Below are 27,729 nucleotides of genomic sequence, written 5' to 3'. Positions count from 1 at the left end.
GCGATCATTAAAAGTAACTAAATGGTTCTGTTATGCTAGTTTATATAGCATTCATTTGTCAAATGCCATGCAAATCTAAAGACGGCCCTTGCACCAAAAACGTTTTATGATCCAAGACAAGACTTGGGATAGTAAACATTGGGAATATAGTCTGATAAAGCCCTGTGTTAGAATCAAAGCTAGAGGAACCCTGGAACATGAGATAACTTTATGCTTATAGACCAGTCATGAGCTAATTTAATAAACTAAGCCTTCTACTTTACATGTTTATCAATTTTCTTAATTTTTAAACTAGGTTTAAGGAATAAACAAAAGAGCTAAAAAACAAAATCAAGTTTGACATCTTCATTCAGCTATTTGACTTATGCATGCACAGAATTTCTGATTGTAATATATGGGAAGAGTATATTTCATATATGCTTAACTCAACAATGTAAACAATTGTTTGGATATTTAAAAAAAAACCCACAACCCTGAAAAACTGAAGTCTCAATAAAAATTGGAACCAGTACATCAGTTGTGTGAGCTTTCACATATTGCCCCCAAGTATGTCCAAAACCAGGCTGAGAAACTATTCTCACCCCAAAGAGACCAATCATGCAGACTGAACTGTCACAATCCTTGGCTTCTCTGATAAGACTGCCAAAAGTAAAAACACCATGAAATGAACTAAGCCTACTGGCTCATTTCAAAAGTGACACTGAATAAGTCTCAGGTAAGGGTGGATTTTCTCACGGACATGGGATGAATTGAAACTCGTAACTATAAATTATTTAAGATTCTATATACTATAGAAATTTCCTAAGCTATCTATTAACCCAGGTTTTCCATCCTCAAAATGCATTTATATCCATTGCAAATGGTATTTTCAGTACAATGTACAGTCCAATTAAAGACAATCCACGTTTTAATGAGAATACAGCTATTTTAATAACTCAAATAGAGGTTCAGTGTGTTCCTTGTTTATTATACATGGGTTGCACAATCTGAGGCTAGTTAAATACAATCGGTTTTCAAATGTCTCTTGGAATAGTTTCCAGATTACAACATGCAAGTGATCATGAAAATATTTGGCTTTTAAAAAAAAAAATTCTGAACAGGCACTTACATGAGGAAGTTAAATTTGCACTTAGATATCCACATTTAAGAGAAATCCCCCAGTATATAGTACACAGAATCTTGGTCTGCTTTATCAAAGTTCCATAGTAGTAAAATGTTTTTACAGAAGTGTAATTCAATTTTGCTTACTCAAAGTAAGGTAAACCAATGACACCTGCATTGAAGTTTAGAAAGAATGTCTTGTTTATAGTCCAAGTGAACTACAAGTGCAAGTAGCCTTCCACACAGCATGGTTCATTTTGTGTCCAATCCATATATATTATGTCTGATAACAGACTATGTGATTAATTGTGAATGGAGGCTAACTTGTTTAAGTAATATGTTCAAAAGACTTTAAACTCACACAAGAGATGAGTAAGACAAAAATATTCTGTTTTTCTAGATAAATTTCCTCAACACTTTTTGAACTCAACCAGTTTAAAAAAAAAAAAAAAAACACACATAACAAAAAGCCACCCAACAGTTTGTTTCCCACCCATTTATAGGCCTAGATGGACGAGAATAAGTACGTTATTCTGAGGGGCTGTCATTTTTCCTCCTCCCCCAGGATGGCAAGGGAACAAGCTGTAAAGAGGGGAGTATATTTGTGAATCCAACAGGAGATGAACAAATATTGTGCATGTAAAAAGTTGATTTCAAGAACGTAACACTAGGTCTCAGTTTAAATCATTAAGAGTCAGCTATGTTAAAACATTTCCATCCCCCCTTATCATCTCAGTTAACGTAAAACAGCAATGGGTGGGAGAAGTGAGAGTTCTACAGTTACTAGAAAACATTAGACTTGTCAGTAAATTGTTTCTGGAAGTTCTAAGTAAAAACAAATATGGTTAGAGTGAACTGTAAGAGCCACCACACATGTAAAAGGATCATCTTGAACAAATTTGTTTGTGAACGTTCTTGTGAAAGACACAAAAGATTCAAAGCCTCTGAGAACCACAGTATGGTCTTAGAAGACTCCAAACAGGTATACAGCAAGTTTGTGGTAAAGAGTTAAACTATGCTCACATGTCTATGAGACTTCTAAATATTCTTAAGACAAAAGATCCACCATAAACCCTGATTTTTAGTGTAATTTAGACAAGTATACTTATCTGTTGGTTTCAAAACCAGTTCAGATAAGCAGCATTGAAGGTATGCATGCGATAAATGACATGACAGGGGAGAAATGCTTTAATCTACATATTATAGGTGATTAGCAAAAAAAGAATAAATATACAAGCCTACATGCATGGAAATATATAACTAGATTTGTTTAAGTTTTATGCATATCAAGTGCATAACATTATCAAATAAAAGTAAAATGTGCAGTATAAAATAGTAGCTTAAGAAAGTTCCAGTGTTTGAGAAAGCACTTTATTTTAAATGTATATACACACTTGAATGTTTACTTGACGAATGTTTTAGTAATATGGTAAATGCAGCACTGTAAGACGAAGGAAGACCGGTGTAATGTGAGTTTTTGCCTTCTCTTCTCCTACAGGCTGCTGCCACCTTTAATCTGCTGAAGTGTCACAACAGTTTTTTCACCTCATACTAGTTCACATTTCAGGTTGCTCAGCAGATGCTTGTGGTTCTGGAGATTCAAACCGCTGGTGAAAATTTGTTCGTGGTTTCCTCAGTTTCTCAGGAGCTTTTCTCCAAAGAATTATTTCCTATATAGGGGAAGCAAATGCTCATTTAGTATAGCATTATGTCTCATCAAATATTAATCCCATAACCTCAAAATTAACAACAAGTTTCTACTTATGCAAGGTTTCCAAAATACTTTGGATCACTATTTCCATTCTGTAATAAGCTATATTTCTATAAATCAGGTACAGATTGATATGAGAACCAAGCAAGCAATTTGGTTTATAAATATTAAAATTGTATATCCATGTGTCCTGTGCTCTCTCCTTGTTAGTCACATCCTCTCTGGCTTCTCCAATGCTCACTTTGCTCCCCTTCTGTGCTATCAAAAGCAATTAAAGGTAAATATTTCTCACTCAAAATCTGAATCATGCTCCTCCCCTCTTCTAATCATTTTGGCTTCTTCTTACTTTCTGCATTAAATTCCAGCTTCTTATTCATATTTTAAAGGTCTTGTTTACCTGCTTTCAGTTTTGTTCCTATCCATATTTCTTCTCATGGTCACAAAGTATTCCCCCCCCCCGCCCTTTATATCCTTTTCACACCCTTACCTTTGTACTCTCTTATGCCAGGAACCAACCAAATTCCTTGCGTTTCTTCATCCAGCATTAACCCACTCAAGTAAGACAAAAAAATGTTGCACATCCAGTAATTTAAAAATAATGCTCCAAAATAATTTCCCTTTTAGACACACAGCAATTTCTATCAGTATTGTTTTGTCTGGCTATTTAGATTGTAAGTTCTGTGGGGCATTAATCACTCCTTTCATGCATTTTGTACCACACAAATACCTCATCTTTGCTAAAATAGTGTTCATCATCCCCTTCTTCCTCACTTGCAAATTAAGTTTTGTGCGCATGCTATTCAGTACAGCAAATGGGAGAAAAGTAATTCACATTTTTATTTGTAGCATACAGTTTACTTGTCCCGTTTCCAAATATGAAAAATTAAAAAAAAAAAAAACTTAAAAACCAGCCTGCCACAAGACTCCAGCCTGTACAACACTATACCTGTTGTTTGAAGTACCGTCTGTCTTCTTCATCCACAAGCACTAGATTCAAAAAGTATCTCACTGAAAATTTTTTGTTCACATCTCTCATTGTAGGCGTTGGATCATAGCCTGCTAAGAAAAGTCTTATAGGAATTGATTCACCTTGAAGAGGAAAGAAAAGTTAGAATTAGTTTCATCTGAAAGAACTATCATTAAAACACATTCCACAAAATGCATAAGACTGGGTGGAAAAGCACCCTTCAGATTCTAAGGGCACAGGCCCCCATCTGGGAAACCCAGCACAGGTCCTAAAGTTTACAAGAGCCTTTAAGTCAATGGTGTGCCAGAAGATGGTATAAGTGAGAGGTTATTTCACCTAACTGTGTTCCAGACCACTCAGGGCTTTAAAGGACCAAGACCTTGAAGACCAATCTACTATAATTAAATAAGAAGCCGTGTCAAATATTAACGGTCACCCAGCATTACCCTTTCTGGGACCTCTCATCACTAAATTACTAAAATAATTTAAGTCTTGTTGTCAGAGCTATGATGGAAAATGCCGATGCTAGCTCAAAGTCAATAAGAACACTATTTTCACTTAAAACCAGATCAGACAACTATCAATCAGTCAATGTTCTTCAGCCATGCCTGAATCAGACTGATTTGGATCTGCAGGATCCAAAACTCTAGTTGAAGTTTTTGCAACACAACCATCAGACAGCCCTGTCACCAGAAACGGTGATTTAATCTTGCTGTTCAGTCTTGTCTCAGGATCCTAAAGTAGTTGCTCAAGGACATTGTCACCATCAGCGATTGGCAACTTGCATACCTGTACCCCCTCCCCATCACATACCAGAACCCTCCCTGCCTACTTTCTTCCCTTTCTCCCACTGATTTTTCTTAAGGAGCTTTAAGCCTTGTGATCCTTCTTTTCCTCTACCTTTATTTACCACATCCCTCCCTAAACTCTTCTCTGGAAGCAAGCTTGAGAGTCATTAGCAGCCAGGCTCTTCCTTCAGGACTCCTAATTGTTCCAGAATCTGCCCCACTCCAAGACTTGGAGTGGGGCAGATATTGGCTGCAATAGCTCAGAGGGAAAAAAGGAAACTTTCTAGGGGCTTAACTACACAAGCAAACTTGCACCAGTTTAGTTAAATCCCTATGTGGACACTTATAACTAATTTTAAAAAACAGATATATCAGCATAGCTTGCCCATTGGGGCAATCAGTTTTAAACAGATAAGCATGTCCAAGTTTGTTTATCATGACTTATTTTAGTTTGCCCAACAAAGCTGCACCAACTTTTAAACTACACCACCACTACCTAAACTGGTGGAACTTCATGTTTAGACCAGGCCTAAGGAATAATATCGTTTCCACCCAGTGAGTTATTGTAATTTAGAGGCACCTAAATATTCATAGCTGTCCATGAGCCCTTAGAGCAGTGGTTCTCAACCTTTCCAGACTACTGTACGTCTGATTTGTCTTGCGTACCCCAAGTTTCACCTCAGCTAAAAGACTACTTACTTACAAAATCAGACATTAAAATACAAAAATTGTCACAGCACGCTATTACTGAAAAATTGCTTACTTTCTCATTTTTAACATATTATAAATAAATCAATGGGAATATAAACATAGTACTTACATTTGAGTGTATAGTATATAGAGCAGTATAAACAAGTCATTGTCTGTATGAAATTATTATATAGCCAGTTGTAAAACTAGGCAAATATCTAGGTGAGCTGATGTACCCAGTGATAAGCTGCCAAAAGCTGAAGAACTGGTTCCTTAGTCGCTCTGGGTCTTTGGCGGCACTTCAGCAGCAGGTCCTTCAGTCATTCCGGGTCTTCGGCAGCACTTTGGCAGCAGGTCCTTGAGTGCCGCCGAAGACCCGGAGCGAGTGAAGGACCTGCCGCCAAGACCTGAAGCGCTGCCAGGTGAGTAAAAATTTAAAAGGGATTCTCAGGCAGGCCGGACAGCCTGTGGGCGGGAGTTTGCCCACCCCTTTAGCAACCGGTTCTAAACCGGCTTCAAAATTTAACAACCAGTTCGCGCGAACCAGTGCGAACTGGCTCCAGCTCACCACTGGAAGACCTCTGTGTACCTCTGGTTGAGAACCACTGCCTTAGAGCAGCTGCATGTTCTGACATTAGGCACCAGGTGGCTTGTGCTCAGAGGCTTGCTGAAGAGTCTGCTTCCAAAGGGGCAAATAGGGTGGAGATCAGAGATGAAGTACTTAAAAATACTACTAAAGGAGGGGAGCACTTGGTGGCAAAATGAGAGAAAAGGACTGTCCTCCCTCTTTTTAGGAAGAATATTCTTCACTTCCTCCTATATAATGAGCTGTTAATGTAGTAGAGATGGGCTTGACCTGGAATCCCAAAATCAGATCACAGGTACTTGTGGGAGGGGAGGGGGAGTAGGAGTAGTAAAAAGGATTGAACTTCAAACAAATTTCATAATTAGAACCCCCCATCTCTAGGTTAAGTAATCACTATTGCCACTTGCAGCTTTGGGTGTTCTACCTTACTGTACCTCTTTTACAACCCAAAGAAAATTTAGTTTTTCCAACACAACCAATTCTTATCCATATAGAAGCAAACTCATTTTAAAAACCTGGTTATAATTTTTACACTAGAATGCTCTCCCAAGTTCAAGAGCAATTATTTACCTTTGACTGGCGCACCATCCATTATTTCATACTTAGCAATGGTTTCTGTCTCTGTTGTGGTACTGGGCCCTGGTTTAAGGGGGAAGAAAAAAAAAATAATGTGCAACGTGTTGATGAGTGACTTTTTGGAACATTTACTGGATATGCTTTTTCAATGAAACTACCGGACTTCCAACAGTAGTTGTATGGCAATTCCTGCCCAAAAACAGTGTTTTCACTTTAATTGACATAAACCCTTGGTTTCCCTTTGTATGTCTTTTAAGAATGATTGTGTGTATTAAGAAAAAGACTCGGCTTCCAATCGTGTTTATATTCATAAGTGACAAAATATTAGGTAGAGCTACAAATAATATGGGTAAATGCTTTGGAAGCTTTACCTGCAATCATCCACCTCCTCCCGCTTCAAACCTCCTTTGAGTTAAAACTTAAATTGTTTGCTGATTTTGTGAAACGGACATAGTACTATCGACAGTAATCTACTCGTTTATTTGAGGGATCGAGCAGCTCTGTAACAAGTTCATGAGTCATGAGGTGTTTAGCAAAAATGTGTCGCTTAAAGATGTAAAGATGGACTTGTAAAGGAAAAGAAATTATTTGCACCCTCTGATGTATTAAAGCAGCTTAAGTTTTATGGAAATACAAATCCATCTCGTTTACCCTGGAAAACTGTAAGATGACTGAGGAGCTTGTAAAATTCTGGCATCACAAAAACTGTTTTTAGTTTGCTTTTAATAACTAAACATCTATTTAATTCCAATGACTAATGGACACTCAAATATAGGATGTCTGTTAAAGATGCAGCATCACTACCTCTTCAGTTGAAGTATGAACATTCAGACATCCCAGACCTCCAAGTCATTGTTCAGCAAAAACAGCAAAGACCAAACCTAACACTGATATTTGTAAAGTTAGGTCTTTATATAAAAAGAAAACCTTCTAGTTATTTAAAAAAAAAAAAAAGACAATACTTTCCAGTTACATCTCCTTTAATAGGGGGAGGGGGGTTAAAAATGTAGATGAAGGGTATCATTTTCAAAAATGCCTAACTAATGTAGGCTTGTAAGTCCCATTTCAAGAGTTACTTATGAACCCTAATGAAAGTTAATGGGACTTGGAGTAAAGATTTCAGAAAAATGCCTGTCTTCACAATTATCTGCTGTTGAAAGGACATGACCGGCCTCATCAACTTTTTTTTTTTTTAAAAACACAAAGTCCACTAATTTCAGATATTAGACTGAAGTGAATAACCTAACAATTCATGCTCATGCATATTTTTAGTTTAAGTATCAAGAGTTCTGTAAGTAGCCTGTAAATTTAAGTGATCTAGGATGAGCTCTCCAACTCAAAAGCAAGCTTTGAATCCTAAAGTATGAAGTAGATGTCTACTACAAGATCTAGCTACTTTTATACTAGGTATCAAATTTGATTCTGAACCCCAGATGAACAGAAACCCCATTAAAATGTCTGATGAACCAAATATACATCTTTGACTAACTTATTAGGTTTGCATCAACTTTATGATTACCAATATGAGCTAGTAATTTGTATTTCTTCCTTTTTTGCTCATCTTACCAATTCCAGTGATCTCCTTTTTGATCAGCTGCAATTCCATGTGCTGAATTTTTATTCTTACTAAGAGGAAATAAATTTTTCCAACAATCACATCCTTTAAGTGATACCTTTAGGAGAATAAACATGGCTTTCAGTTAAAGGCTTACCTAATACACATGATTTTAGCTAGCATTTAAGAAAAAAAAAAAAAACCACAGGTACATCATTTTTATTGCTGAAACTGAAACGAACAGTGCCCTTCTGCTAAGGTGGGTTTCCCAACCACTCAAGTGAGGCTAGGACATCCTTACCATTACAGAGTCTAACTGAGAAGGCATACAGTCATCCAAATAGCATGATTTCAGGAGCTAAATCAAAGTCAGTAGCAAGTTTGCAAGAGACTGAATGTTAAGCACTGAAAATGGCACTTGGCAACTACTCTGAAAATCTAATCTTTGCCTTTATGATCAATCATTTTGTTTCCAAGCCTCCAGAATCTTTAAAAAAAAGTTCATACTGCAAGCATCATTACGATAAGTCATGGTTAAGTCATCTACATCAAAGGTTTCTCTCTTCTTGATCAATTTGAGTACTTCTATTTGTTTAGGTTTTGAGTCACACTTACTTTGACTTGTTATATTCAAATTCTATATGCAGGCAGTCTTCAATGCCTACTTCCATTTTAATAGAGTTGTTAACATCTGGGTATGTCGCAAGCTGGTGAACAATAAGATCATATTCTTTTACCAAGTCTGACAGTCGTCTTACTATTGTCACTTTAAGAAAATACCTATGAAGTAAACAGTAAAGTTACCAGAGACTCAGTTATGCAGATTATATTGTTTTTATGGATAAAGTTGCCACGGTGACACTCTAATGAAATAACTAAAAACCAAAATAAGACTACAAGAGGGTCATTTTATATTCAGTAACTAGACATTTCTTTTTAAGCCCAACATTCTACAGAATTTTATCCATTGTTTTACTTACTAGCTAATCAAGTCAAAGCCTTGGCAACACATGCCTCCAGCCTCATTTCCTTTAATCACGTTGATACTAGGGCTGTCAAGTGATTAAAAAAATTGATCGCGATTAATCGCGCTGTTAAGGATAGAATACCATTTATTTAAATATTTTTGGATGTTTTCCACATTTTCAAATATATTGATTTCAATTACAACACAGAATAAAGTGTACAGTGCTCACTTTATATTTATTACAAATATTTGCACTGTAAAAATAGTATATTTCAATTCACTTAAAGTATTGTAGCGCAATCTCTTTATCATGAACGTTGAACTTACAAATGTAGAATTATGTACAAGAAGATAACTGCATTCAAAAATAAAACAATGTAAAACTTTAGTGCCTACAAGTCCACTAGGTCCTACTTCAGCCAAATCACTCAGACAAACAAGTTTGGTTACATTTGCAGGAGACAATGCTGCCCGCTTCTTGTTTACAGTGTCACCTGAAAGTGAGAACAGGCGTTTGCATGGCACTGTTATAAATATCTTGCGATGCAAGTTACTTATGTGCCAGATGCACTAAAGATTCATATGTCCTTTCATGCTTCAACCACCATTCCAGAGGACTGCCTGATGACGGGTTCTGCTCGATAACAATCCTAAGCAGAGTGGACCGATGCATGTTCATTTTCATCATGATGAAAATGGTGGCATCTGACTGATGCCACCAGCAGAAGCTTGATTTTCTTTTTTTGGTGGTTCGGGTTCTGTAGTTTCCGCATCAAAATGTTGCTCTTAAGACTTCTGAAGTCATGCTCCACACCTCGTCCCTCTAAGACTCTGAAGTGCCTTCCAAAATCTGAAACCTTGGGTCGAGTGCCGTAGCTATTTTTAGAAATCTCACATTGGTACCTTCTTTGCATTTTGTCAAAATCTGCAGTGACAGTGTTCGTAAATCAATCGCCACGTGCTGGGTCATCATCCGAGACTGCTATAACATGAAATATATGGCAGAATGCGGGTAAAACAGAACAGGAGACATACAATTCTCCCACAAGGAATTTAGTCCAATTTAAATTAAACACTTTTTTTTTTTATTAAACGATCATCATCAGCATGTCCTCCGGAATGGTGGCTGAAGCATGAAGGGGCATACGAATGTTTAGCATATCTGGCACATAAATACCTTGCAATGATAGCTACCAAAGTGCCACGCGAACGCCTGTTCTCCCTTTCAGATGCTATTGTAAGTAAGAAGCAGGCAGCAGTATCTCCCGTAAATGTAAACAAATTTGTTTCTCTTAGTGATTGGCTGAACAAGTAGGAGGACTGAGTGGACTTGTAGGCGCTAAAGTTTTACATTGTTTTGTTTTTGAGTGCAGTTATGTAACTCAAAAACATTTTCAATTGGTAATCTATTGTTTAACAATGCGATTAAGCGCGATTAATTTTTTTTTTAATCGCAGTTAATTTTTTTGAGTTAATTGCATGAGCTAACTGCAATGAATTGACATCCCTAGTTGATACATATCAAGAATCAGAGTGCTATAAACAAAAATCCTCCTTATGTTCTCAAATACAAGATCTCTTCATGGACATCAAGTCTACTTTCTATCTTGGTGTTCTTCGAAGTAGTACGTCAAATGTTTTTTGTTTTTTCTTTTTAAACCTTATCCTCTTTGTTAAGAGAAAATAATCAAAACATTGTGCCTGACGGGGGAAAAAAAAAAATGTGTATTTTTTTCATAAGTTAACTTTCAATTTTAAAAAGGGGACATACAGCATTTTGACAACCCCTATACCAGAGAGCTGGGTTTATATGACAGAGCTGAAGATATTTTTGAATTCAGAAGAAAGCTTGCTATGAGAGATTTGGGAGACCAGCACGTCTTGAGTAGTCTGGTATAACCCTCCATATGATCCTGATGCTTCCAAAGAGATAAGAGCCAGCTACCAGAATTATCCCCTTAAGTCCTCTGAAAAAGCATGTCACTTCATGTGTTCTATTGGAATCAAAATCAACACTTGAGAAAGCGTCACCTTAAAGAAGGGCTGGACTTCATGAACAGGTGAAATGAATGAAATACCAACGCATTTTCTAGGTGGGAGTTTCACTGTCCATTTAGAAAAAAAAAAAAAAGTGCTATTGTGAGTGTGAGCACAGTAATATCCGTAAATTCCATGTACAGAATTTTGGAGAAAGATACAAATTTTAGTTCTGTAATACACAGCATTAATTTTATGTTTACAACTTAATGGGAAACAGACTTGACAGAATTACCATTTTGTTGAATGCACACTCAGCCTGTTTTACATACCACCTAACAGGATATCTGATTCTAGTATCAAATTTCATAGAATCTGCCTGCATAAATGCATATTTTCATACCTCAATCTGACATTGGCACCAATGTAGGATTCATATGGCTTCTCAACTTGCATAAACTCAAAGTCATAACTTCTGCTTTGTGTCAGTTCTCCTGGTAAGGCCAGTTCTTTCACTAGGTTTACAAATTCATGAGTGTTGCTCTTGTCATTGAAGAGTTCTGAAATTGAGAAGCAAGAAGTTAGAAAGAGTTTATTAATAAAAAACACAAAATGTTGAAGTGAACATCATTTGAAACCTCTTTTTATAGTTCTACTCTGACTGCTGGGAGTGAGGTGCGTTGGGGAGAAGAGACAGTCATTAAATTCACCTCCAGATCAGTGAAATTTAAAACACAACAGCAAAAAAGGTCAGCAATCTTCAGCATCAAATTAAAACAACTAGACCAGAAAGGTAAATAAGATAGAAAGAAGAAAAGGCCCTAATTATCGGAGATGGTTAAAAACAAGAATTGTGTGCGTTGAACCAGTAATGACCCAAACCATCCAAACCCTGTTTTTTAGCTAAATTGGCAACAGGCAATGACATCACTTGTTTGTTAAAGGGTTTAAAAAGACAAGCTATTAGATGGTTCATTCCCAATACCTACCTGAAGTTGGAGCCAACCAATATGGGTCTAAGCACTTCTGAATTTACCCTGTTTGTAAGTATTTTGATCAAATGTTTATAAATGTTTTGTTACTGTTTGGATGTAGTAGAATAATTATTTAGAGCAATTGTATAAAGACCATTAGGTCTCTGGATTAAATAAAGGAATTTCTGGTTAAATTAGTATCAGAGTAACAAATATAAATTTAAATTAATTCCAATGTTCTGTAATAAAGTCTCCATGTCCACTTAGTCTCTGGTAGCTATAGCAGAAAGGCTAAAAGGCGGCAATTAGCAACATTTGGAACAGGACTGTCATCACCAGTTAATCTAAAAAGTTACAAAAAACTGTTAGAAGGTATATCACCATTACTACCAACCCAAGTAAGTTCAAACCAGCCACTTAGGTCCAAGTTCTATCATGCTGTGAACAGGCACACACCGACTAATGGAGTTGCATGCATTTACACCAGGACTTCCTGTGACCCTTAGTGTTAAATCTTATTACTAAATCTTTGAGCCACCCAGTCTTCACATAATACATATTTTTAACTTTGCAAAACCTATCAGGAAAACCATTTCTACATATAAATTATTGTTTATGATTCAGAATTGTAAAGAAACATGGTCTGCTAGTAACTATCACGAGGAGTTAATTTGACAATTAATTCTCCCTAGCAGAGAATTAAAAATAAACTCATTACTCTAAGCAGGTTCACATTTAAATATACCACAACCCAAGTAATAATGCATCACAAAAGCAGCTCGTTAGAAATACAAAAAACACAGTATTTAAGTGACAAACACATTAGTTACCGTTTTTTGCATGTTACAAAACAAGTGATCGTAATTAAAAGAATGTTGCGAAGTGTATTTTGTTCACTGGACAACTGTTATAATTATAACTGTTTATAATTTTAAATTATACTACTTCATGATTTTCTAGTACATTTACTGTTGTATTTTCTGAGGCAAGAAGAATACTTTTTGTACAAGTCACAGAGGCTCTATTGTAAACAGAAGATATAGAATTTTATAATAAATCTAAGCTGTATAGAGAGGATATTTCAAGTGTTTTTGGGAGAAACTACTGATAGACCTTTGAACCTAACCAAATGATGCAGATTCTTCACAATTTTAGTTTCTAAATCTGAATGGGGGGGAGAAATGAACTTTAGTTCAATGCAATGGTATCAGGCAATTTTATAGGATCTCTGCACTTTGAGATATTTAAGACACCTTATTTTATGTTCAGTAAGAGTACACAACTACACACTTTAGAATACTGCAAGGGCCACAGACGTATTTCTAGAAAGAGGGAATTATAGACCATTACCACCCTTCTTTTTCCTATACCTCCTTTCCCCTCTAAATCAAGGATTAGAGACTAAAAAAATAATCCAGGCCTGCACAGCTGGCACATGCTTGGCATTTTAGTTTGATACACTAAAGAAGACATGAGAAATAAACGAGAGATGAATTTTTGGGTGTTATTTTTCATGTGATTGCCACTTGTGGTTTAAAAAAAAAGTCTAAATTTTCCTAGGTTTTCATTTTGAGTATGCAGATTAAGACTGAACACAGTTCTGCACTGATCACATGTAGCAATAAGTTGTGTAAGAGGCAACCACGCTCTCTGGTTGGCCATAAAAATGTTTCTCCAGGTTTCCCATCAATCAATCAACTCAGACTGGTGAAAGGGGAAAGAGGAAAACTGCTGCTTTTTCCAATTTCTGACCAGTACAAGTAGCACATTACTTCCCAGTTAAAATGACTAAGACATTGTCTTACTTCAGCACTTGTTAACCACTATCCTGATGTAGTCATGAGGACTGAGCCAGAGTGCTTACAGTTATGAATGTAAAAGTTCCATAAATCACATCTACCCTCACCCCATTAGCAGCTTCAAAACTCACCAATTTGTCCTACAAATTCAATTCTAATTCCTTGGTGCTCTAACCTCTTTCCAGGTTGTTTAAAGGCTATGTTCACCTGAAAAAAAAAAACACAAAAAAAAAAAACAATAGTAGTTGGAAGCTTTTATACTTTCCACTGTAGCACAGCAGGTGTTCAATTTCACTTCTGGACAAAGATCAGTTATTTGGGTGTACCCAGAAAACTCTCTCCTTCCCTCCCCTGTCTTTTTCCACTCCATGATTTCTAAGGGTTTAAGCTTATGTATTGCCTTTAAGGGTTATATGCAAGAGGATGCATTAAGGACAGATAAAGATTGTCCAAGGGAATGTAAAATTGCCATCAAATTAGCCATGTTCCACTACAGGATCAGAAATGTACTTTATTCCTGGCAGTTCAACTCTCCTATTTACAGTAGTCATCTAACTAAACAACTTTTCCTTCCTCCTTGTACAACATTCTTGAGGACTAAAACCTTTCCAGGAGAGAACAGCTGCAAGGAAAAGATCTTAACTGACTTACTTCTCAAAATGGAAAGCATTCATAGAAGCGTCTAAACTACTGAAATTTCATTGTTTTAGACAAAAGCTGTCAGCTCATCAAACCAGTACAATTTTACCCAGATTACTATAATGGTGTTTTCACACTTGATTAAATGTGAGCTATTCAACTGTATGGTTGGAGACGTGAGCGATGGAGGTTCTGCTTTCATATTGCCAAATACAGTTACATCATTCACTACCACCACCAGCTGGGGTCCTTCAGCTTGACATCCCGACACCCCTTCGGGGCTTAATGGGAGATAAAGGCAAGGCAATACGACTACTACAGATGAAAAAAGGTTCACTCAGTCTTGCAGTCAGTAATAGGTACGGTGCTAAAGTTTGCCAACCTACCCAGTATTAACATGAAAGACCAGCACCAATCTCCAACCCCCCATCCCATCCCACCCCAAATCCCAGTTGTTACCCTAACACAAAAGAGTTCAAGAGGAGCAGGAAGAGTATAAGCTACACCAGGGATCGGCAACCTTTGGCCTGCAGCCCACCAGGGAAAGCCCCCTAGTGGGCTGGGCCGGTTTGTTTTCCTGCCGCGTCTGCAGGTTCAGCCAATTGCAGCTCCCATGGGCTGCGGTTCACCGCTCTAGGCTAATGGAGGCTGCAGGAAGTGGCAGCCAGCACATCCCTCAGCCCATGCCACTTCCCACTGGCTGCGGTTCACTGCTCCAGGCCAATGGGGGCTTCGGGAAGTGGCATGGGCTGAGGGATGTGCTGGCTGCCACTTCCTGCAGCCCCCATTGGCCTGGAGCAGTGAACCGCAGCCAGTGGGAACCGCAAATCGACCAAACCTGTGGATGCAGCAGGTAAACAAACCGGCCCAGCTCACCAGGGGCTTACCCTGATGGGCCACAGGCCAAAAGGTTGCTGATCCCTGAGCTAGACTTATCAAGATACTGCTTGTCGGCCATGCTGGGGCTCCTTCTGAGCTCCCCATATTTAGTATTTGTCTTAAGTTCAGTTATCAGGGATCTATTTTAAGACTTGACTTCACCCTCCACAATCCTTTGCCCCTCCTCTCCCCCACGCACAAATATGCAATGAATTTGTTATACGCATCAACTGATCCAAGACAGTTGTGGGAACAATGCTTAACTCATGCTCCTCCTACTGGGCATTTAGCTACTCTGCTTTTTGGAGTGCAGTTGATAGAGCCAGACAAAAACATTTGGACTTTTTTGGGGGGTGAGGGGAAAGAGAGGTGGCATTCACAAAAATGCATATTTGGATAAACCAGAACATTTAGCAAGTTTGCGTTGAATTGTTTTGGTTAAAAAAATGAAAAAAATTGAAGTTATTTTATTTTGGACATTTTTATATTATACAACAGTGTTTTCTTTCAAAAATTTACTTCAATTTAATTGAGTCATAAATTAAATAAAATGGTTTCAAGTCCAAGATGCATCATATAACCCAAAAAGGGTTTTTCTGCCCTGCAAACGGGGGTGGGGGGAGAAGGGTGGAGGAGGAGAAATCAGTTGTGTGCACAGCTCTAACAATTGCTCTTCCCTCCTCCCTGATCCATACTTTTTGCCCAAATGCAGGGTGACTAAATTAGACCAGTGTTAGTCTACTTTTAAAATGCAGAGTTCTCAACAAGGAATGGTAGAGAACGTAACTCTTACAGTACCCATTTACTATCTGCAACTCTTTGGAGGTAAAGGAAGCATTTATGCCCAAAGACATTCACTAACCAATGGATCCAATGGCTTGGGATGAGCATCTCTGGCTCTCCTTTCCAAGAAGGGCTAAAGAAAGCTGGAGCATTTCATTTGATCACTGTTTCCCCAAAGTGTGGTGCATGGCCCCCGAGAGCACAGAGGATACAGCATGCTTCTCAGCTGTCCCCCACAGTCTCAGCTTTCATTTTAAAAAGAGCAAATCTCTAGCTGTTAGTGTGAAGAAAACTTCAAAATATAACCCCAGCGTAGCTGATGCAATGTCTGCCTGAGCTTTTAGAGAAGCTTATCCAATGGCTCAGGTGTGAACTACCTCAGTTGTCTCCAAGGGCACAAACTCAGATGCAATATGAGGACATTAAGTGTCAGCATGCAACTATTTCACTGCTCATTAAAGCATCTAAGAAAGGAAAGATACATCAAAGTGAGCAGTCACTCAAAGTAGGTGTCACAAGTAGATAGGCTTAGGAGATACCACTATTTATTCTCCGTTGTAATAACGGAACCCAAAAATTTACCTTAATTGTAAGCTCAAATGTAAAAAGTATCTGAAAGTTCATAAGATGTTTATAGGTTAATGTAACAATAAATGTTGATGGGGGAAAAAAGGTACAAAAAGGAGACAGACTGAATTAGTCCAAACAAAAAAGGCCTCCTGATATAATTCAAAGTATGTGTTGAAATCATGCTTGGTAAAAAGAAAAGATGCGGAACCAGAAATTAATGAACCAAAATTGATATGTCAGATATTAGGACTATAGTGGACAAAATAATGAGGGGGATGAACTATGCGACCAACTTCCCCTCTCCCACAACCTTTTTGAGGTTCTTAAAATGAGACTTTGAAAAGAACATCTCATCCCAATGCATCTTAGCTTCTCAGGTCTTGTCTCTTCCCAACTCATGGACTCATCCTCCCCGATCCCAGGAGAGAAGGCACTGACCAAAGGATTTTCTTCCTGAGAGGAAGGCCATCAGGCCTTGAAAATCATCATGACATCCAGTCCTCAGCCAATCAGCAAGGATACCTAATTGCCAACAGCACAGAGGCACACAAGAGCTTATCTCCCATTCCTGTTGTGTTACTTTCTGCCCCACTATTTCCTTCCTCCTATCATCTTTCTCTCTCTCAGTTTTTAATCAAATCCTGAAATCAACTGCAATGCGTTAGCACAGCAAGATGAATCAGCCACAACCCCGTTCTATCTATCTAAGGAAAAAAGGACCCAACCAGATGATGTCCCTTGATCAAAATGCAAACCACAGTTCATGCAACAAAGCCTACCTTGCCTACCAAAGCATCCATTCATAACTAGCCAGCCATCCAGTGTTCCAAAAATCAACAAAAGCAATATTTCCCCCACCTTTTCTAGCTTGTATCTCTTCCACCTTGTGCCTGTTAAAAACAGAATAACTTTCACACACCATAACTAATAAAATTACCTCCTTCCTTTTCATAAAAAAAGATTAACAAAATTGAGACTGATTTTTGCCTCCAAAAGGAGAGAGACTTCAACAGTTAAGGTTTTTGGTTTTTTGCATAATCACTCAATTTCAGTTTCAATATAAATGCTTTTTATTTCTTCTTCCTTACGTTTGATCAGTAAGCTTTGAACTCTAGAATGAATGCACAACCCTAAACTTTGCATCACTGTTTTAATGTTGTACAGTTAAAAAAAAAAAAAAAAGAATACTTTTAACTCTTTTGACCCTTGAGATTAATACCATCTCTCTTTCCCTGCTCCCTCACAATCAAAAAACCACCAAGCCCAAGAAACCTAGCAGGGCATCAAAACCCCACGGAGGGGAAGCCAAGCCTGAGGACCTCAGAACTCATGGGCAGAAATTCTTCTCTAGCAAACATGTTGCCAAAGATAAAAAAAAATTATATATTTTACAGTAAACTTTAATAAAAGTACTGTTCTAGTTCAGTGTTTAAATAATAAAATAACTTGTATTCAAAAAGTTAACAAACTTCTGTTAAGGAATAATGCAAGGGCAAGCTTATGAGTCGTTTCATTAAACCTCTAAAACATGACAACTCATGGTAGGATTAGAGTGGAGATGCATTTGATTTCATTTTCCTGGAGAGCACTCAGCATTAAAGAGTTTGGAAAACAAGTTGGTCCACCTGAGCGCTGAGCTCTACTCTTTCCTGATCCCCCTGCAGAGCCCAAGTCTGGCCTCCTGCTAGTCCAGATGCCTCACTACTGTCTCTAGAATAAAAAGAGAAGAAGAAACTAGAAAGTTTGAGCAGCCCCCAAATCTTCTCACCAGTTCTTCTCAATACAGGGGATTTAGGGCATAATGCCTTGAGCAGGGTTGCGGGAAGCATTAGAAGAAATGGTGAGAAGAAGAACTCTTTTGCTAACAAAAATTCATATTACACAGCTGCAATAGAATTTTGAACTGAAGGAAAAGCACATGTATTGATGGAAACAGATCAAAACAAAGTTAGATACGAGGTTCTCTTGTGCCCTAGGTAGCACTGCTCCAGCAGATTCAAGAAGAAAGCAAGACTAGACCAGCTAGCTGTGCTTGGTACCTAGATCTATACCTTTTGCTCATTTCTCTGGCTAAGGAAGAGATACACATCAAAACCCAAAGGGCAGTTAAAGACGGGAGCACGACACCATGATCTGTGGTACTACAGCTTGGCAGATTTGTTGGCCATATCCATCATGATTAAGATTTTAATGCTTGTTTTTTTTTTAAATGCACTTTAGAGACTCATGGCAGCCCTATATGCCTCCAAACAAATATCATTTGGTGCTTTAAAAGAAACAGATATGTTCTCCTGTTCACGAAAAGACTATCTTCCAAGTTCCCAACATGCATGACAGCTATTAAAGCTTGTCTAAATTAACATTTAGTTTGCAGCAAACTAGGGTGCAAGTCTAGCCCATGCTAGCATGTCTGTGTGAACACTACTGCTGCAAACTAGCAGCTCCCTAATATACTTTAATCTACTCCCGTTTTATTAAAGTACACTTAGGAACTGTTAATGTGCGGCAACAGGGTCCATATGGATCCTTAGTGTGGGCACATTAGCACAGGGTAGATTTGCACCCCAGCTTGCTGGGAACTAAAATGTTCATTAGACAAGCCCTTAGACCAGTGGTCCCCAAACTTTTGAGCATCATGCCCCCCATTCCTCCATCCGCACCACCCTGGAGCCAGGGGGAGCAGCAGGGCTGCAGCGATAGATAGGGCAAGGGGCCAGAGGCTGGGACCATAGCTGGGGGTGGGTCTGATGGTGGAGCCGCAGACAGGCCACGGTTGGGACCAGAAGCTAGGCCTCTGGCCAGGTGCAGAGCCACACCAAGGCTGGGGACGGGAGCAGGCGTGGGGCCGAAGCAGAGCTGGGTTCCCTTCCCACACCATCAGGGTTGGCCCAGCCCACTGCACCCCCCTGAACATTCCTCTGTGTCCTCCCCCACCAGGGGGCATGCCCCGCAGTTTGGGGACCTCTGCCTTAGACATAGATAAGGGTTTATCATGGCACTTGAAGTTAGCCAACTAGATGTCAGTGCCATAGCCAAAAGATAATTCCACACAATGATGGTCAAAATAAAGTATTACCAAGGGAGGTGGCAGAGATTCCTTTCTTTAAGTCATGTGGCACAGTCATTGAGATTTCCCCTTTAATGCTTAACTTTAAAAACATTCCACTCACAAGCCAGAGAAGCCTGGCTACTGCTTTAAGATGTGAATCCTGTTAGGTTAACTGTTTCCACACAACTGAATCTAGATGCATCTCCTGTGGATGTTAGCCCCTGAAGCACACTGTACCGAGAATTATTTTGTCCAAGTCTAGTAAACATAGGTCCCTCCTAGTGGGGAAAGGAGCTTGCAGTGCTGGATGACATTTAAGAGAATCCTGGACCCAAAAAAAACAAAAAACAAAACAAAAAAAACCAGAAAGCCCAATCTACTGTCAATTTTAAATTTATTTAAAGACACCTTATTGGTCTTAATGAGTAAAGAGTAAGCCATCTCATCTCCCTGGGGAGAGAAGATCCTCTCTATGGAAACACTGGAAATATGAAGTGCACAGTATTTCCTAACTCAGAGCTGTGAGCTCAAATTCCTGTACCCTGCAGTCCACTAGTGCAGTCCGTAAATCACTAGTGATCTTTAGTGTCTGGGGCAGAGGATGCAAGAAATTATGCAAGCAGTTATCTTGGGGTGGAAGAGGAAAAAAAAAGGGGGAAGCTGCCTGAGGAGCCAACAGTCTTCCGATCCAGTTGCAACTGCATTAGTCAAAGCTCCTCAGAGGCCTCCCAGACAGTCGTCCTTTTTTAAAAAGTATATGAAAATGGAGTATATGAAAGCTAGTAGCTTCCTCTTTTTAAACAAACATGCTAACTCTTGAGTTTTAAACATCTCATGAGAAAGTTTCAGTCCCCTAGAAAGGCATTCCAGGGATTCATGCTCTATTTCTGAGGAGTCCACAGACTCTGTGTGTGTGTGTGTGTGTGTGTGTGTGTGTGTGTGTGTGTGTGTGTGTGTGTGTGTGTGGTGGTGGGGGGGGGGGGGGGAAGAGGAAGGAGCGAGATCTAGCTCAATTTCTTTGAGGGAAGAAACAGATTTGGGCTTCCTAATCCTTTCCCAATTTGTTGTCAAAACACTCTCCCCTAATGAACTGGTGGCCAGCTGAGCTGAAGATCCTCTGATGTACCACCAGAAGCCACTTCAAGGCATGGGGCATAACTTCAGGATGTACAGAACAAGCAGGTAATTGATGTCCAAAGACTACTGCTATAAATGGTGCCTTCTTGGCCTTCCCCTCTCTCAGGTTCCAAAGATTACTGCTTCCAACAAGAAAAATTATTCCAAAGTGACAGGGATGCCTTTGGCTACACTGGCTTCTTCAGAGATAGGAAGAAAACGAGAGATGAAAGGAAGCAGCAATAGGCTAATGAACATATAAAACAGAGGTTCCCATTAATTGCCACAGTAACTAATATGAACATAAGAATGGCCTTACTAGGTCAGACCAAAGGTCCATCTAGCTCAGTATCCGGTCTTCCAACAGTGGCCATTGCCATGTGCCCCAGAGGACATGAACAGAACAGGTAATCATCAAGTGATCCAACCCCTATCGCTCATTCCCAGCTTCTGGCAAACAGAGGCTAGGGACACCATTCCTGCCCATCCTGGCTAATAACCATTTGAAGAACAAAAGTTTACATTAGTCACAAGTAGGTATAGAACAGATAATTTTCTGACCTTTAAGAACAAAGGCAGACCAGAGAATTAAGCTGGTGTTCAAACCAGTTCACCTAACCAAGAAAAACCTATATCTCATGTTCGATATCTAGTTTGCATTTATGTGCTGCAAAAAGTAAAAAGAATTATTAGAAACACACGCAAGTCTTACCTTTCCTGAAACAGATTCACCATCATAAAAGAGGAAGTGTTTTTCTATTTTGCCATCTTCAGTTTTAATTTCTGCTGTTTTTCGTGATTCTGCATCATTAAGAATAATGTCAATCTCACAAATCGGACCAAAAAAGCCTCCAAGAAAACTCTGAAATAAAAAACAATTTTTCAGATTATCACAGGGATAAAGATAACTATCTTGTTTGTGGCAGTGATACTAATTAAAGCCTGGGGGATGAAAGTATGTTCCCAATTACACAAATTCCCTGGTGTTCTGAAGGACAGACCTCAGTTTGCAGATGTAAAAGCTCAAATTTTTAGAATATGCAAATCATTTCATCGGGATGTTTAAAAAGTTACACACAAGTAGTTTCATAATAACCACATGGGACAGTACTCAGCAAATAATTAAAAGATAAGATCAGTAGCAAGCTGAAGAATGAGCAGTGCAAGCAAAATTGACTATTCACAACAGGAATAAGTAGATAGTTCTAGTACCCAATTATGGTCACAAAAAAATTTCAGCCCCTAATTATTAGTACTGCAACTTTCCACTGAAATTTGATAGTTTTAAACCATACTTGAGAAACCCAGATTCCTAATTGTAAGGAATCCAAAAGTTTGTTTTTGAAACTGGGACACACTATGTATGACATTGTAAAAAACTATTTATTGGAGTAAGAGGAAATAGGCCACAAATTGAAAGACCAGGGAGAGGATCTACAGGAAACACTGGAAGCAGAACTGGAAAAAAAGATGTTTTTTGGTCCAAGACCACGCACCAAACTCTGGTTTGCGGAAGGAAGGAAAGGCGGTGCCTTCCAACCCTGATATTCTATGATTCTATGGGCTAGAACCCACTTCATCAGATGCATGGAGTGGAAAATACAGGAGCAGATATAAATACATTAAAAGATGTGAATTGCCTTACCAAGCGTGAGGTTAGTCTAACGAGACAATTCAATTGACAGCAGGATACCAAGGGAGAAAAAATAACTTTTCAAGTGATGAGAGTGGACATTTCAAATTATCTGTGACTGCTCCTGGATCATTACAAAATGTAAACCTAATTTCCCCAATACTAGTTTCCCCCTACTGTTACTCACACTTCTTAACTGTCTGAAATAGGCCACTCATTACCACTTCAAAAGTTATTTTTCCTCCCTTGGTATCCTGCTGTCAATTGATTTGTCTCGTTAGACTAACCTCACACTTGGTAAGGCAACTCCCATCCTTTCATGTATTTATACCTGCTCCTGTATTTTCCACTCCATGCATCTGATGAAGTGGGTTCTAGCCCACGAAAGCTTATACCCAAATACATTTGTTAGTCTAAGGTGCCACAAGGACTCCTCGTTGTTTTTGACCCTGAACAGAACGTTCTGGATGCAAATCACACACACAAAACTAGATGTGGTCCCTCACTGTCTTCTACTGGGTACATTTGGTATTCTTTAAATACACGTTCTCATTCTATGTAGGATCTTTAATTGTAGTCTGGTGAGACAAAATTTGAAGAGTTTGGACAAAGTCAAAAGAAGAGGAGAGGTATTTAGCTAAAATCTTAAATGACGCGTAGAACTAATGATGCAAGAAAGCTGTTCCAAAACAACAGGCACTGCTGAGAAGAAAACTCTCATATCAACAAGAGAGACACTGTTTGGAAAAACAGAGAAGACACAGGACTGCAAGATGGGATGAAGAAAGGACATAAAAAAGCAATTTTTATCTTATGATAGGTTAAGATACACAAGGCTAAATAAAAGAAGTCCCTGTACTTTGTTTCTACTTAGAGCTTGTTACTCTGGCAAACTGCCCCAAAACTCTTCAAAGAGTTGTGCACAATTCTGTAAAAGAAAGCTAAATTAGCTATAGCTAGCCAGTACTGAGTGGAAGTCTTAGGCTATGTACACACTATAGCTTACATCGGTACAAGTTGTGTCGCTCAGGGGTGTGAATAAGCCACCTCCCTGGACTAAAAAGTTACACAGACCTAAACGCCAGTGTGGACGGTGCAATGTCAGTGGGAGAGCTTCTCCCATCAACATAATTACCCCGGCCTCAGTGAGTGGCGGTAGGTAAGTTGATGGGAGACCCCTCCACCCCATTGGCTTAGAACGTCTGTAAGCTCTGTAGCCTAGACCCCTAGAGCTCAAAAAGCAGCCTAAAGAGGGGCTCACATCTAACAGGGAAGTCTTCCAAGTCTCTGCTGACTAGAGATTTACATTCACAGGTGGAACATCAAAGAAGCTTGTTTTGTGACTACATCCGTTTTCTGATATTCAATTTCCAGTTAAAATTAGTTACTTAGGAAGAATTCCCAAGTCATTAGTATACAAGAAATATGTTTAAGTTATAACACTTTATTGCCCTTTCCAGGAACATGCTCACATTAATCCTGAAACATGCACTACTACTTTCAAAGTGTAGTCAGCAATTACATGTATCAAATTGAAAGAGTGCCTATTGAATTTTATGCACATTTATCTCCAAACCAAAAACAGATTACATTCACAGCACATATCTAAAAGGATCCCATAGTACATGGGTTCTCAAACTTCATTGCACCGTGACCCCCTTCTAGCAATAAAAAGTTACTATACGACCCTAGGAGGAGGAACCGAAGCCCAAGCCCATCCGATCCCTGCCACCCCGGGGGTGTAAAGCCCAAGGGTTTAAGCCCCAGGCAGGGGATCTGTAATCTCAGCTCCACTGCCCAAAACCGAAGCCCTCAGGCATTGGCTTCGGCCCCAGGAAGTCTAAGCCAGCCCTGGCGATCCCACTTGGGGTCCCGACCCACAGTTTGAGAACTGCTGGGGTACAGCATTTCACAAATTATAGACAGACACACTAAAATGCAGTCACAATAGAAATAAAAGTTGACAGCAGAGTACTCATAAGATACTGCACATCAATACTTACTTTAAGATGTTCCCATATGGACTAGCTTATGCTTCAATTTGAAGGAGAATAAAACCTTTAAATAAAAGCACCATCACCTCCCTCAATTTGTGTCAAAATAGTTTATATGCAACCATATCAACAAATGGACCGCTCTATCTTGAATATGAAGTTAAGACCGCTGATCTTACAAATACTGCAAGACAGTTGGAAGACTCACAAGTTACTTCTGAATTAGCCACTCATCTAGCATGGATAAACAAAACAAATTTGGAGTTTCAAGACCAAACCATTTTTTAAAAAAACAAGCCATTCCGAAAAACAGTTTTTCCAAAAATGAAAATCTTCATTTTTCAAACTGTAATCTCCTAGTTATGTTGTCCAACTGACCTCTAGCTTTCCCCAAAAAAGAAATTCCCTCCTAAGGCAGTAGACTACTTTTAAAAAAAAAAAAAAAAAAAAAAAAAAAAGTGTGTCTGGTGCACTGGTTTCTTCATATCTAATCTCCTTGCTAAATACCTTGTAAGGGAAAGACTGTCACAATGTTAACTGTCTTAGTGTGGGCATACCCTTACAATATGAAATGGTCCTAAACCTTTCTGTACTATTGCTGTGCACTTTCAACTACAGAGGCAAGTGTATTTCAGTAACCCCTATATAGAATTTGTAAGGCATTTTGGGAGGATGCCATATAAATATGCAGCATAAGTGTACTTGGCAAATACATAAGTAATCTTAAACCAAAAAGTTCACACTTTCAGGATGATATAGTCTTCCGGATGACACAACATGTACTTAGCATACGATATGTGTCAGAACTGTTTATAGCCTGCACTGAAATAGTCTAAACTCCTCAAGTAAGGACCAAGTTGTCAAGTTTTGATAGGCAAGAACACTGGCAGGACTCAAATACAGTAGGAATAATAAAAAATATTGTTAAAAAATATTGGAGAACAACAGGTATTATTAAGGGCACAAGAGCAAACTACCCCAATGAGTAGGAAAGAGATAGAAAATTTGGCAAGAGAAACCCTGGCTTACGCAGATCTTCAATGATTTGAAGCCTCGAAGAGTCCTACAAAAAGTAGAAACTAGGTCAAATTACAAAGGATGAACATAATACAGGTATGGAACACAAAATTAGAAAGGCCAAGTCACAAACAAGAGATTCAACTAGCTACAGATAAAGAGTAACAAGAAAACATTCTTCAAATACATTAGAAACAAAGAAAAACCAAGGACAGGGTAGGTAGGCGCTTTGAGGGAAGGGAAACAGTAACAGAAGATGTGGAGATGGCAGAAGTGCTAAATGACTTTTCTTTGTTTTAATGAAAACTGAAAAGTTTAATAGCGATTGGACAGCTAACATTGTGAATGCCAGTGAAAAATGAGGTAGGATCAGAGGCTAAAATAGAGAAAGAACAAGTTAAAAATTACTTAAGACAAGTTAGATGTCTTAAAGTTACCACGGCCTGATGAAATGCATCCTGGAATACTCAAGGAGCTGACTGAGGAGATATCTGAGCCATTAACGATCATCTTTGAAAAGTCATAAAAAGTGAGAGATTCCAGATGACTGGAAAAGGGCAAATATAGTGCCAATCTATTAAAAAAAGGAAATAAGGACAACCCAAGGAATTACAGACATCTTAATTTCACTATCCAGAAAGATAATAGAGCAAAAAATTGAACAATAAGGCGATAAGTAATAGTCAGCACTGATTTGTCAAGAACAAATTGTGTCAAACCAACCTAACATCTTTCTTTGACAGGGTAACAAGTCTTGTGTATAAGGGGAAGTGGTAGACGAGATATATGTTGACTTTAATAAGGCTTTTGATACTGTCTCACATGACCTTCTGATAAACAAACTAAGGAAATACAACCATGATGGAGCAACTACAAGGCGAGTCTATAACTGTTTGGAAAACCCATTCCCAGAGAGCAATCATCAGTGGTTCATGGCTGAGCTGAAAGGGTGCATCAAGCAGGATCCCACAAGGATCAGTTCTGTTCAGTATCTTCATCAAGGATTTAGATAATCACAGAGAGAGAACACTTAAAGTTTGTGGATGTTACCAAGCTGGGAGGGGTTGCAAGTGCATTAGAGGATAGGATTAAAATTCAAAATGATCCGGACAAACTGGAGAAATGGTCTGAAATAAATAGAATGACATTCAATACGGACAAATGCAAAAGTATTTCATTTAGGAAGGAACAAACCAGTTACACACATACAAAATGGGAAATAACTGCCTACGAAGGAGTACTGTAGAAAGGAATCTGGGGGTCAAAGTGGACCACAAGCTAAATATGAGTTAGCAGTGTAACACTGTTGCAAAAAAAAAAAAAAAGGAGCAAGCATCATTCTGGGATGTATTAACAGGAGTGTTGTAAGCAAGACATGAGAAGTAATTCTGCTCTACTTTGCACTGCTTAGGCCTCAACTGGAGTAGCCGTCTAGTTCTGGGCACCATATTTCAGGAAAGATGTGGACAAATTGGAGAAAGTCCAGAGAAGAGCAACAAATACAGTTAAAGGTCTAGAAAACATGACCTATGAGGGAAGATGGAAAAAAAAAAAAAAATGGGCTTGGTCTGGAGATGAGACGACTGGGGGGGGGGGAGGGGGGGCAGAACAGTTTTAAAATACATAAGAGGTTGTTACAAGGTCTGTCAAGCAATTAAAAAATTGAATCGCTATAACTTTAACAGTGCAATTAATCAAATACCATTTGTTTAAATATCTGTGGATGTTTTCAAATATACTGATTTCAATTACAAAGTATATAGTGCTCACTTCATATTTATTTTTGATTACAAGTATTTGCACTGAAAAAAAAGAAATAGTATTTTTCAATTCACCTAACATGAGTACTGTAGTACAATCTCTTTATCACGAAAGTTGAACTTACAAATGTAGAATTATGTACAAAAAAAACTTGCATTCAAAAATAAAAATGTAAAATTTTAGAGCCTGCAAGTCCACTCACAGTCCTATTTCTTGTTCAGCCAATGGCTCAAACAAACAAGTGTTTAAACATTTACAGGAGATAATGCTGCCCGCTTCTTGTTTATAATGTCACCTGAAAGCAAGAACAGGTGTTCTCATGGCACTGTTGGAGCCAGCGTCGCAAGATATTTACGTGCCAGATGTGCTAAAGATTCACATGCTTCAACCACCATTCCAGAAGACATGCGTCCATGCTGATGACGGATTCCGCTTGATAACAATCCAAAGCAGTGCACATTGACACGTTTATTTTCATTTTCAGATGCCACCAGAAGGTTGATTTTCTTTTTTGGTGGTTTGGGTTCTCTAGTTCCTCATTGGAGTGTTGCTCTTTTAAGACTTCTGAAAGCAAGCTCCACACCTCATCCCGCTCAG

The 27,729-nt window shown here is 38.7% G+C and overlaps 1 protein-coding gene across 2 annotated transcripts in view; it reads right to left on the bottom strand.

The window, feature by feature from the left end:
- Positions 1 to 911: 911 nt before the first annotated feature.
- Positions 912 to 27,729, bottom strand: part of VPS26A (VPS26, retromer complex component A) — a 29,303-nt gene continuing 2,485 nt past the window's right edge. The window contains exons 2-9 of one of the 2 annotated variants that reach the window (XM_038410346.2): positions 21,440 to 21,589; positions 13,823 to 13,898; positions 11,322 to 11,478; positions 8,590 to 8,754; positions 7,986 to 8,092; positions 6,414 to 6,482; positions 3,759 to 3,901; positions 912 to 2,771 (exon numbers count right to left, since the gene is read on the bottom strand). In XM_038410346.2, the coding sequence (XP_038266274.1) occupies positions 2,658 to 2,771; positions 3,759 to 3,901; positions 6,414 to 6,482; positions 7,986 to 8,092; positions 8,590 to 8,754; positions 11,322 to 11,478; positions 13,823 to 13,898; positions 21,440 to 21,589 (981 nt within the window). In that variant the 3' untranslated portion in view covers positions 912 to 2,657. Of the gene's footprint in view, positions 2,772 to 3,758; positions 3,902 to 6,413; positions 6,483 to 7,985; positions 8,093 to 8,589; positions 8,755 to 11,321; positions 11,479 to 13,822; positions 13,899 to 21,439; positions 21,590 to 27,729 lie in introns of those variants that run through there. The other variant, XM_043519341.1, reaches the window with a different exon arrangement.

This window comes from Dermochelys coriacea, chromosome 7 (genome assembly GCF_009764565.3).
Source record: "Dermochelys coriacea isolate rDerCor1 chromosome 7, rDerCor1.pri.v4, whole genome shotgun sequence".
Lineage (NCBI taxonomy): Eukaryota > Metazoa > Chordata > Testudines > Dermochelyidae > Dermochelys > Dermochelys coriacea.
Note: the sequence above shows the minus strand (reverse complement) of the source record. Positions and strands in the feature narration are given on the sequence as shown.